The following is a 13,298-nucleotide window of genomic DNA, read 5'->3' on the forward strand; positions in this document are numbered from 1 at the left end:
TCACTTTGGTTCCATTTTATATTTAAGTAACACATTCAAACTTCATTTTCTACATTTTTGTTCATTTGCTGCAGAATTTCTGTACTTACCTAAGTATTTTATAGCAAGAAAAAAAACACTTTCCCCTAATATACAAAAAATGGGATTTTTAATCTATCTATGCTTTCTCTTTTTTTCTAGTCATTTGCATCAAGGCTAAATGTGCTTTCTGTTGATATGAAAAAAGATTTGAAGGCTGCAGAACCTTTCTTAATGTCTATGCCTGGTAACATTGCAACAGAACATCTGAAGGAATTAAATGACTGCTTGAAGAAGGCCCATGCTGTAGTCTGTGAAATGTCTTCAGATCGTGCTAAACAGATTGCTTTCAATGTTGACACAGAGATGGTAAGGTGTACATCTCCATTTTATAAATAAAACAGCCATTATAATTTCATACATCCTATACACATTAGTTCACCACAAAACAAAACTTTAACACAGATAACCTAGTATTTATCAGTTTGAATTACACTGTGTTAGAACCAGTGGCTGAAGTATCCTGTAAATTATCACCAGGGGGCGCAGGGTGATCTTAATATGTGGTGTAGGTGCCAAGGGGGTGACTGGGAATCAGGCATCTGACAACCAAAATAGCTTTTATTCAACATAACAAACAGGGACTGGCACGGGGGTTGGGGGGTTAACTGAAGGTAGGCAGTGGCACATAAAACAAGGCAGCTAGAAAGTCCGAATCACAATACCACTAGGTGTAATTTATGCAAAGGGGACTATTTATTATGCTGTGTATAGCAAAAGTCACAGAAAAAAAAGTGTAAAAACTATGCTAAATAAATGGCCACAGGTGTGTTCTATTTTATGCTATCTGAACGCAAGATTTGATGTAGTTATTTTATGTCACTTCAGACCATGTGTAAGCAAGTTCCGGTGGAAGTCATTTTAAGACAAAACACATAAAAAAATTATGCCGTTTTTACGTAGCAAAGCCTGGCGATGTGTGCCACATTTTTTTACACTGCACAATAAATCTAACCCTAAGTCCAAGGAACAACAGCAGGGCAGAGCTGGCAGAGATCAAACAAGGATAGGCTTGCAAGGGTTAAAGCAGGAACAGGTTAGGAGCACCCACTATTGTCAGTTACTGTGAGGTTGAAATTTTATGCTAAATGCTGAGTTCAAAGAAATGATAAAACTCCTCTCGATCAACATCCGTGTTTTACAGTGCATCAACAAGTAAAAGTAGTTACTTGTTATCTGCTACTATCATTCAACAGCAATGATAAGAACTCACTCCCCCCTTAGGAATGTGGATCTGAGCCAATCAGCAAGAAGCTGACTCATAGGGGCTGATTTACTAATCCACGAATTCGAATCCGATTGAGAAAAATTCGGATTGGAAAACGAACATTTTGTGACTTTTTCGTATTTTTTGCGATTTTTTCGTCGCCGTTACGACTTTTCCGTAAATTGTCGCGACTTTTCCGTAACCGGGACGACTTGTGTGAATTGTTGCGACTTTTTCATAGCCATTACAAATTTTGTGAATTGTTGTGACTTTTTCATTGCCATTATGACTTTTGTGAATTGTTGCGAGTTTTTCATAGCCATTACGACTTTCGCGAATTGTCGCAACTTTCGTATTGAGAGCTTGAAAAAGTTGTGACAATTCGCGAAAAAGTTGCAAAGTACCGATCATTACGAAAAAAACGCATTCGGGCACTTTTCGGACGTTCGCGGATTAGTAAATGTGCCCCATAGTCTTATTAACTGAGCATGTTCAGTTTGGTCTGCATGTCTGTGCAGGAGTGAGGCATTATGGGAGCTTTCTTTACACAGCTCAGAGTTTTTTCTTCCTTTTTTGGCTTCTGATCTTCTGAACAGGTGAAATATGGGGAGACTTAAGGGCACTATTGAGACAACTAAAGGTATGCCTGCAGTTTGAGATTAACTCTTTACTAGCCTTTCCTTCTCCTTTAAATACATGTCTTTCACAAGCATTCTGGATAGCAGATGCCATACTTATATTTGTACTTTAATGGATTTTATGTATGTTACATTTCTATGTTGTTAGCCATGTTTTAATGCACAGCTTAAAGGAGAAGGAAAGGCCCAGGGAAAAAGATAAGTGATTAAAGTCACTGGGGGTGCCTAATATTTGGCACCCCCAGTGGTTTTTACCTTTCCTTCTCCTTTAATTTAAATTTAGGGCAATAAATTGAAAAAAGTATCAATTTATACAGTGTAATTTACTGTTATTTTTTTCAGTCTAAATTATCAGTATTCTATCAGGACCTCTTAAACAGACTGCAGTTATTGTCAGATTGGATCCAAGAGAAACAAAATTCTATGGATGTTTCTGTCAACAGTAATGGCGCGGAGATGGAAAAGCAAAGTCTTGAATTCCTTAAGGTAAATTCCTCAATAAGGCAAATATATATTAATTTCATTAAGATATATTATATTGTATTTTGAGGGATTATCTTTAAATGGTAGAAGACAGTGGTATTGTATTGCATTATAGAAAGGGAAACCTATTAGAATTCCAACTGGAAACTGGTAATGTGATTGATTGATTGATATTGCAAACCAATTCCACGGGGTACTTTTTCAGAATGCAACACAAAATAAAACAGATTTGTAACCATTTACCGTGGTTAGTATCAGGGTAAATGGTTTCCCATTTGCCCAAAAATAGTAATATGGCCATTTGTCAGGCCATTTAGTAGGTTCTGTGTTGTTTGACCATCCAGGTTTTAACATGGAGTCCAAGGTTTACAATCATAAACCTGTGTTACATTTAGCATTTCAACTCACTTTCCACTTTTTTTTGTACTTGTCGTTCACAGGAACTGGGCACACATATATCTGAAAAAAAGTTAGAGTTGGAAACAACAGCATTTGATATCCAATTTTTCATATCAGAACATGCCCAAGATCTTTCTGCAATCCAAAGTAAACAGCTGTTACGACTCCTAAACACAACACAGAGGAGTTTTCAGGAAGCTCACAAAACGATTGCATCGCAGACCAAGTATTTGCAAAGCGCCTTGTTGGCAGCACAAGACCTGAGTGACCAGAAGGTTTGCCTTACTATGTGGATGTTTTGCCTGTTGCTTTTTAATAACTGTACAGCTGTGTTTTCAACATGATATCTTGTCATGACCTATTAATAGAAATGCAACAACTTACATTTATACTGGCGACTCCTGGCTTGGAGTGGCTGAACACACTTTTAATCGTAAATCAGAGATGTCTCTGTCCCCTACCAGCCCTCTCCCCTGCCTCCAGCTTGGCACAGACATAGTAGTGCCAACTGAATTGCAATTATGTATGGGTGAAGTAAATATCTATACTTTATCAAAAGGGTGGTAGTGTTCTGCTCAATGCTAATATTTGCAACTTCAAGTATTATCATTTGGAAATAAGCTGGGAGTTACTAGTACTGGATTTTCTTTTAAATTTCCCTAACAACGATGAATTATAAGAAAATGGAATAATATGTAGGAACAGATAAGATGTATTTTTTGTGAGGATAAGCTAGTTACAGCAGTTTAACTGAAAGTTTAGTACCAAACATGTAGTTTGTGATATTCAGCATTGTTGCAAAAATCTGCTCTTGCACAAAAAATGCTTTGCCAAGAACTTGCTCTAACATCATACCACACACTAACCCATATTTGATATCTTGTTTTTTTCTGAATCATTATTAACACAGGTTCCAGGATGAAAAGAGACTGGGATTATCAACGCAGTCGAATCATCTTCTTTAACATGTGCATGGTCAGGCTTTGAGCAAATTCTTTGCCTTCTGGTCTTTTTACAATTCTGATGAGATGAATATATTTCTCTTTTCATGCTATGTTCACCTTGCACAAAACCATGTTCCACTGCTGCCATGTTTACAGCATACTGTCTTTTATTTGCCTTGGGAAATAGTACAGCAAATGGCTTGGTATTTATTATGTTTTCATTTGCCTTAGGATGCAGAAGTACAGTTGCAAGAACACAAAGAAAAACTACAGGAAATCTGTCATCTCCTCACACAGACAGAAAACCGACTGATAGGTCAACAAGATACCTTCTCTGCGCATGATAGCCCTGCTGACCTAAAGCTTCATCAAAACGAATACCAGGTAGGATCCTGCATTTCAGCTTCATAGACTATTCTCAATTCAAATTAATTATGGCAAAATTAGGGTGTGCCAATCAGTTGATTTCTTTTAAGTTGAAATTTAGATCAATGTACATGCTGAAAAACACGTGATTAAAAAAGATTTGCCTTTTTTGGTAGTTACTATATGTATAATTAATATTACAGAGCAAAGACAATATTAGAAAAGCAAGTCATTTTTCCTCACATGAGTAAAAATGGGGCAGAATATGGCCAGATCTTGCGTGTGTTAGATGTAGCTGTGCTTGGGGCCTGGCTATGCCTAAATAACAAAACCAAAAATGATAACAGATCATTTGGAATTCTTGCAGGAGCTGCAGAAGGATATGCTTGCCGGGGCCAGTGAATTGGCAGAGATTGTAAAAAATACAGAGAAATTTCTACAGGAATATGGAGATAAACTTTCACCAGAGGACAGAGCTATCATCGAGAAGAAATTAAAAGAGGCAAAAAACAAGTTTGATCTTCTCAGCAAAAGAGCAGAAGAATCCAAAAAACAACTGGATAAAGCACTTACTTCTGCAATTAAAAAAGAAAGTGAAAAGGTTTGTATATTTTTTCATTATTGTTATTATTTTTTTATGAAGATTGGTCAGTTGTTATTCATTTGTTGCAATACTTTTGCAATACAGTTGCAATAAATTTTATTTTTTTATACAGTACTATGGGGGCGATTCACTAAAGGTTGATAAAACGAGCGCTATTTATAGCATGCTTTGAAAATTTCACTAAATGGACAAGTGTCATCATTAAGAAGCAATGTTCTTTGTGTTATTTAACTCGCAATGAGCAATCTTCTTGCATTATTTCCTGTCGTGCGTGATATATTTCGCTGCATGTGATATTTAGCACACTATATTACGCACCTAACCATTACTTTCTGAAAACTACTGTTCTGAAAATTACCATTTTCCTTAAAACTGGAGGGCCAACACATACTAGGGCCAACACATACTTGAAAAAATGCGACTGCAAACTCCATGTTGTGTTTCCAAAAGCTCAGGAACCGAAATTTTCTTTAAGTATCGCCTGCCCCAAGTAGGTGTTATCAGATTAATGCAAGAACACAAAGAAAAACTACAGAAAAAAAAACCTACTGAAATTTTCTTTAAGTACTGCCTGCCCCTGTTTAACGCATCATATGCTTTTGTGAATCATGCGTTAGTACTATTTCTATTCTCTAATTAATGCAATGCGTTAGAAATATCGCTTAGCGCTAATGCGTTTTTTTTGCGCATGCGATATGCGTCTTAACCCATGAGAAATGACTTTGATGAATCGGTACTTATTTATCGCATGCTTTTTCATGCAAAAAAGCATGCTATAAGTGTTATCGACCTTTAGTGAATCGGCCCTTATATTTCTATATATACATATTACATGTTGTGAAGTGACTAAAATATGGTTGTACTGTTTAATTAATCAGTTCTTTAGCAGATGACTACTATAGCATTTTAGCCTACGATAAAAGCCACATTTTGTATGCTTGTATACTGTGCCACATAAAAAAGCATGTTAAAAATGTAATTTTATTTTTCAGTCTGCTGCTGTGGAACAGTTAGAAGAGAGCAAAAACAAAATTGAAAGCCTTTTGGATTGGTTGTCGTGTGTGGACAAAGAAGCAGTGAATGGCAACAATGTGCCAAAAACGAATGTAAAACAAAATGGAACACACCATCAAGACCAGGACCTAAGCTCTTTGCTTCATGGAACAGAAGAGGTTAATGGGAATCTAATACAAAGAGATGGCAAAGAGAGTACTGTGAATGTTCACAAACAAGATAAAGAAGATTTAAGCAGTCAATATCAAAGGGCAAAGGTATGGGCATATAAAAAGATTTACATGAAATGTAACCATTTTGTTTCTATTAGACTTGCATGAGTTTGATGCCCATGGGGAGCTAAATCTCCTGCAGTTAAATCTCTGTTACCGTGAACAACTAAAATGTCTTTCTATTGGAATAAATGCCAGTAGATATTGCCCTTTTACATCCTTTCCCTTGAGCCACCATTTAGTGATGGGCTGCACTCTCCCTCAGAGATCACATGACCAGAAATAATGCAGCTCTAACTGTAACAGGAAGTGTGGAAGCAAAAGACAAAACTCTGTCCATTCATTGGCTGATGTGGCTTAGCATGTATGTGTGCCTTGGCTGTTTGTGTGCACTGTGAATCCTATGATCCTAGGAGGTGACCCTTAATTCTTAAAATGGCAGTTTTCTATTTAGGATTACCCAATAGCACATACTACTAAAAAGTATATTTTTATGAAAATGGTTTATTTAGATGAAGCAGGATTTTATGTATGAGCTTGTTTATGCAATATATATTTATAGAGTCCTACATTGTTTAGGGGTATAGTTTTTTTTAATTGTGCTAATCAAGCATTACTACAATATTTGTTTTAAAAAAAGTGCAAACGGATTATTTTGAATAATTTGAACATCAGGCAAAACATTTTATTGCTTTCTCTAATACCCCATAGTCTTCTGAATTGTGCTTTGATAAGCTGCAGCCATTTTCTCTCTTTTGGGCGATAAAGCTTCTGACAATTCCTGCTCCTTCACTTTAGTTCAAATCACCAAGGGTAAAATACATTATATGCAGAAGGAGGCATTTTTGAGCAATTACCCAGGATTGCTGCATGAAATGTGTTTTATATGCATCAATTCCAACAAATGTGCAAGAGCAGGTATTGTCAGGTGCTTTATTGCCCACAGGAGAGGAGATTTCCCGCTGATGAAGCACCCTATGTGTAACCCCCCTAAACAGAGCAAAAACAGATAATAGTTGGTCCTGATACTTCTCCTGAAGTAATGTGGTGTTTGAATTGATTAAAGCTCATTGTCTCTCTGTTGTTAGCAGTGTATCTTTTTTAATTATTTAGCTTTTTGTTTAGCAGCTCTCCAGTTTTTAATTTCAGCAGCTGTCTTGTTGCTAGGGTAAAAAATAATAAAAATATAGCTTTAGCTGCCTGGGTCAGTGACACCTATTTGAAAGCTGGAAAGATGTAGAAGAGGAAGGTAAATTATTCAAAAATTATAACAAATAATGTAGACCAATAGTTGCTAGGAATGGGACATTCTATAACTAAAAGGTGAACTGTCCCTTTAAGTTTCAGTTTGTTCAATATTCTGCTTTCATGAAAAAAAAACTTCACAAAATAATAGAGAAAATAAAGACATTGCCCACTAAGTTTTAGTAATTAGTATATTACTCTAAATACATCTAAAACTAAATTAAAATATTCTGATATATGTTCTTATGCCACGTTCAATATTTCTTGTAGGCCCAACATGACAAAATTGTCTCCCAGCATCAGGCTGTTATTATAGCTACACAATCTGCCCAAGCATTACTTGAGAAACAGGGTGGGCATCTATCAAAAGAAGAGAAAGTAAAGTTGCAAAAAGATATTGCGGACTTAAAAGCCCAGTATGAGACAGCACTTTGTGACTCTGAACGAAAGATGAAGTTGATCCAGAATGTGCAAGAAGAGTTAGAAAAGTTTTCGACAGACTGCAATGAATTTGAAAACTGGCTTCAGGAATCTCAGGGTGAATTGGAAGAGCTGGAATCTGGGCCTGCCGATTTTGCAGCAATCGATATCAAGTATCAGAGGCAAAAAAGCTTCTCAGAGGATGTGATTTCTCACAGAGGGGACCTACGTTACATCACTATATCAGGACAGAGAGTTTTGGATGCAGCAAAATCTTGCAACAAAGATGAAGACAACAATAATGTTAGTACTCTGGAAACATGCAAAATGGTACAAGAAAAGCTGGATACAGCTTCCGAGAAGTTCAAGTCTTTGCAGTCTAAGGTGGGTTTTATTGATCATATTATTAAGTTAACATTAAAATGTTAATTGTATTGATATTATGAATGGGCGTTAGCTAACCATGTAAAGTGTTTTTTAGTGCAACGTTCTTGGAAATAACTTAAAGGATTTATCTGACAAATGCCAGCATTACAAGGATGCATCTTCTTCCCTACTAAAAAGATTGGAGATATCTGAATCCACTGTAAACAAAAAACTGTCTGAGCCTATTGCTGCTAATACCAAAAACGTGCAAAGACAGATTGACGAAACAAAGGTATCATTTTTACTCCTATTACATTTTTGGAATAATTCTGTGATTGTATGCAATATTCATGCTCTTGGAAGACTTTTCAGAAGCCACAGGTGTTAAAGTTCCAAGACATACCACAAAGGCAATTTACTCTTAAAAATACCACCAACAATCTCTTTTAATTGAACTACAAGAATATTGCTTGAAGGCCTGCTTAGTACCCCACCCCCATATATTGGTTTGCAGGGTTTGCTTTCAACCCGAGGCCATTCCTGAAACTTGCATGCTTCTTAATAATTCATTCCAAATAATAACATAGCCGATAACAGACAATATTGCAAGTTAACACTCTGCATGACCAGTCATATTCATAGCTAGGACATAAATAAAACACAGAAAGGGCAGTGATCGGTCAGTTGGGAAAACTTCACTTGGATTAATATGAATCAATATATAATATCACTATTGATTATTTTTTTTTAAATAATTGTTCTTGATTTTTTATGGAATTTGAGAGCACTCATTTTTGTAGGGTTCTGGAAAGTTTTAGGCAATGATAAAAGTTAATTTTGTTCGAATCAACCTGAATGGCTAGGAAACATAATTTTTCTATTTAAATAGCCAAGTTTTGCCCTTTAAACAATGAACATTCATCATTTTATAGTAGGTTTTGCAGGGGCATGCAAGTCTTTAGTACACAACCATTCATCCCTTTAAACAGTTATTGTATTTGGTCTTTTGTGTTTTAATCTCTTGAAAATTAAGATTAACCCCAACTGTCAGATGTCATGTATAAACTGTTGGTATGGTCTGGCTAAATCAATTCATGCTGTAAAAGCACTAGGTTACAAAATTTCTTTAGCTATTGGCTATTGTATTTAAAATACAGAGATTTGCAATGACTGTAATTTATGCAATTTTAGTATTATCATTACATTTAAAATATTGTTTCACCACAAATCCATCCTTTATTGTTATTATTTTAGGTTTTGTGTGAACAGGTGTCTGCTCACCAGGCTGATGTTGAAAAACTCAAGAAGGCAGCAGAAGTACTTATGGATTCCAAAGGAGGCCTTTCACTAAACAAAGATGAGATCCAAATGCCTCTTGGTACTGTGCCATTTTTACTCCATAGATAGATAGATATACTCAGTTATACTTTATGTAAATATACTGTACTTATATACAGTGCCTAATATTAAGATCTTCAATTCATTTACAAGCCATATGACTGTATTTTACAGATGATATTGTGGGAAGGTACAACACTCTATCTCAGTCAGTAAACGACTGGAATGAAAATCTCCAGGTTACCTTAACCCGCTCGCTTAGTGTTCAGGATGGTTTAAATGAAATGCTGGACTGGATGTGTGGGGTGGAAAGAGATTTGAAAGACCAACACCAAGTTCCACTGAATTCTTCCTCTATCCAGGAAATTATTACAAAAAATAATGTGAGTAATTTTACTTCTATATGTCCTACCTAAATTATGATAACAAATGTTGATTTAAGTATAAAATAAAGTCTTCCTTTGCTAAATGTATATTATTCTGTTCTCTAGATTCTAGAACAAGATATATCCAACCGCCAGAGCAGTATTAACACCATAAATGACAAAGTCCAAAAATTCATGGAGACAGCGGACCCATCAACAGCATCTTCTTTACAGGCAAAGATGAATGACCTGTTTTGTCGTTTTTCCAAAGCCGGTGAACTTGCCAAAGAGCGCACTGCACAGATGGAGGGCCTAAAGATGAAAGTCGAGCTGTTTGAAAATCTATCAGATAAAGTGGATTTATTTTTGGACCAAAAGTTTCAGTCTCTTACAGAGACAGATGTTCCTGGAAAAGATGTTACAGAGCTTTCTCAGTATATGCAGGTATATGTTACAATTATGTATTTAAATAATTTATTTTTAAATCATTTATTTTAATGAAGGAGTTTACTGGAGATGTATTCTGACAATTTTATTTTAAAATTTTAGTTACTACATTAGTTTATTTCGAGTAAAATTGCCATTATGGGAATAAAAATTATTCTAGACTGGGAACAGCTTGTCCCCTGAAAGTAGCTACCCTGCAATTCTTATCTGCAGCAGTTTACAGAAATGTATATGGTTTTCCATCGTACATAATAAATAGATCACACTTGCACGTCAAGATATCCTCTAGATGTGCCACAAACTTGAAAATGTGAATAATTTGTTGTTTACTTTTATTTTCTTTTATGGTTTGTTCACTGCCAGAAATAGCTTCGCCTTTGTTCTGTTTCAGGAAACAAGCTGCGAGCTAGCAGGCCACAAGAAAAACTTGGAAGACTTGCAGAAGCTTGTTGAAGAGATATGTGTTTATGGTATTCCTGGAGACAAGGCACTTGCTTTGGAAAAAGTGAAAACAATGCTGAAAAGGTTTCAAGATCTTGAAGAGACTGTTAAGGCAAAGTAAGTATAATTGCATTGCATTTTAATTGTGTTACAAACATGAAATACGTTCTTTAATACATGGGGCAAGGTTAACAAAATTCTTTAGGGGTACATGCTTGGAACATCATCAGGAATGATTTCATGAATTATGGCAGATACCTGTGTAGAACAGAAGTTATTTATTTATTATAGCAGAAATAGGGCCTCCTTAATTGTAGAATTACCAGTGGGTTGTAACATATTAATTGAGTACATAAGTACCAAATGTTACATACCAGTGCCTATGTGGCAGATTATTCTGCATTCTAGTTTTATGATTCAATCGTTCTGTTTCCTATTCCAGGGAAGAAGATGTGTCTTCTTGCCAAAATGAAATGGATGCTTTTAAGTCTTTAATTCAGTCTTTAAAGAAATGGTGTGTATCAGTAACTGAAGAGATACCTGCTGCTCCAAGAACATTATGTGTAGAAGAATTAGCTAAACATTTGCAAAAGAGCAAGGTGAGTTAAATTGACACATGAATAATACAAACTGATTATATAATGCTGGATGCTAAACCCATGGCATAATATGCGAGATAAATTTCCTGAAATCTCAGCCATCTTGTATATATGTGCTCACAAGGCTTTTATTTTGCATTTCAGAGTTTGCAAGAGGAGTGGTCCCAAAAAGGCCCAGAAGTACAAGAAGTTAATAGCAAAGGGGCGGTTCTTAGTAACTTAATCAGCACTGTGACTTCACCTGTAAAAATCAGAGCATCAGGGAAATCAGGTACAGTATTATATGTGATGAGCAGGGCCGCTATCAGGGGGGCACAGGGGGGGAACAGTTGTCCCGGGCCCGGACAATGGTCGGTTTAAAGGGGGCCAGGCCGTGATACAGGTTTTTTTAGCTCGGGCCCCCTTAAAAAAAACTACGGGCCCTGTCATTGGTGGCCAGCGGGAAATTTGATTGGTTGTGCCCCATGCGTCCGTTTCTGATGGCTGGAGGAAGCCGCAGGGGAGCTGGAGGAAGTCGCTGGGGGGGAGCTGGAGGATTCTAGTGAGAGCTGGGGGGAAGCCGGAGGATGCTTGGGTGGGGGGATGGGAGCTGGAGGATGCTGGGAAGGACTTTGGGGGGGAGCTGGAGGATTCTGGTGGGAGCCTTAGGACGCATGGTGGGTGGGAGCTGAAGGATGCTGGGAAGGACTCTGGGGGGGAGCTGGAGGATGCTGTGGGGAAGGGGAGCTGGAGGACCAGGGAGGGGGGTAACTGGAGGATGCAGGGGGGCCCTGGCTACCAATGTTTTTGGGGGGCCCTGACTACTAATGTTTTAGGGGGCCCTGGCTACCAATGTCTGTGTGTCCTTTGTACTGATGGGAGGGGCCATTGGGGGGCAGGTGGGAAAAAAAATATGATGCTATTGCACACATTTCTGACAACTATAAATGTACATTATTTTCAACATTAGAAGGGCGCAGTCATACAAAAAAGATATCCAAACTAATGAATTACTTAATTATGGCAAGCAATAATTATATAGTGCATGCAGCTCACTCTGTAACTCTGTGGCTTCTAGGTAGGACTGTTATAAATGGAACAGCCAAGGAACAACTAACTAATAAAGGTAAGCAAATGAAATGATCTATCTATCTATCTATCTGATTATCTATCTCTTCCTCTCTCTCTCCTGGTCTGGCTGTGTGTCTCTCTCTCTGTTGGGCTAGCGATCTCTCTGTCCAATATGTATATAAAAATGTGTGTATGTATATATATACGTGTCAGATGTTTTAGACTGCTCTTAGGAGGGAATTTAGTAAAACTCATCTATCAAGAGATCTGAACTGGAAAACCACGAATGGAAAAAAGTTGCAGAAACATTGCAAAAACCGCAACTTTTTCAACTTGTCTCACAATAACTGCATCAGGAAAATCTTGATGCTTTTCATACAGACACAATAGCTTGTACATGACTGAGAGAAAATAAACTCAACACATATTAATATACATATATTACTCAGGGAAATTGTTTATATGTGTGTGCTTTATTTAACAAATATATAACAAACTTTTTTCACGGTCTTCGGCAAAAAAACATCACTTTTCCTTTGAAAAAATACTTCACTGGAGATACATCTGCAGTGCTTACTTATAGAGATCTGACAACAGAGGGAGCTGTTCACTAGTATATGACTAAGCAGTTGCTTTAACTTGATTAGATTACAGAAACACTATTGTTACAAAGATTATAATGGAGTGTCACAGTAATGTCTGTGTAGAAATTAGAAAAAATATAAACAGATCTTTTGTGTTTATTTTTTGTATTTAGTTGTTGGGTCTGCTTTTAGACAGTTTACTTGAGGTACAAGACATGGAGCCTTTACTTGAATGGCATCTGAATGTCTGTATGTGTATGAGAAAAGCTGCTAAATTCCAGAGATAAATGGTGGTGGCATGCCAATCATCTCAGTTGTCAAAGTGTTTTCAGCTAGACATGCCTGGCATACATTTATTATATAGGGTAAATAACTGTGATTGTACTGATTAATCTTCTCAGACTTATGTCCATAAGTGACAGGATTTGTAGGTTGTCAAGCAAAACTAGAGGTCTCACACCCTGCACCAAGCTTAGTTTATTTAGTGATCATTTACTG

General features: G+C 36.8%; 1 protein-coding gene across 28 annotated transcripts in view; it reads left to right on the plus strand.

Annotated features, from left to right (window-relative positions):
• Nucleotides 1-13,298, plus strand: part of dst (dystonin) — a 281,394-nt gene that overhangs the window by 186,613 nt on the left and 81,483 nt on the right. For 22 of the 28 annotated variants that reach the window (XM_031903049.1, XM_031903050.1, XM_031903043.1 and 19 more), the window contains 15 exons: nt 181-387; nt 2,266-2,409; nt 2,847-3,080; nt 3,981-4,133; nt 4,483-4,716; nt 5,712-5,990; nt 7,461-7,994; nt 8,092-8,268; nt 9,231-9,354; nt 9,489-9,697; nt 9,806-10,123; nt 10,518-10,684; nt 11,010-11,166; nt 11,311-11,437; nt 12,224-12,271. In XM_031903049.1, coding sequence (XP_031758909.1) covers nt 181-387; nt 2,266-2,409; nt 2,847-3,080; nt 3,981-4,133; nt 4,483-4,716; nt 5,712-5,990; nt 7,461-7,994; nt 8,092-8,268; nt 9,231-9,354; nt 9,489-9,697; nt 9,806-10,123; nt 10,518-10,684; nt 11,010-11,166; nt 11,311-11,437; nt 12,224-12,271 — 3,112 coding nt within the window. The remainder of the gene's footprint in view (nt 1-180; nt 388-2,265; nt 2,410-2,846; nt 3,081-3,980; nt 4,134-4,482; nt 4,717-5,711; nt 5,991-7,460; nt 7,995-8,091; nt 8,269-9,230; nt 9,355-9,488; nt 9,698-9,805; nt 10,124-10,517; nt 10,685-11,009; nt 11,167-11,310; nt 11,438-12,223; nt 12,272-13,298) is intronic. The other 6 variants (XM_031903057.1, XM_031903058.1, XM_031903064.1 and 3 more) reach the window with 1 other exon arrangement.

Source organism: Xenopus tropicalis, chromosome 5, assembly GCF_000004195.4.
Source record: "Xenopus tropicalis strain Nigerian chromosome 5, UCB_Xtro_10.0, whole genome shotgun sequence".
In the NCBI taxonomy this organism is placed as follows: domain Eukaryota; kingdom Metazoa; phylum Chordata; class Amphibia; order Anura; family Pipidae; genus Xenopus; species Xenopus tropicalis.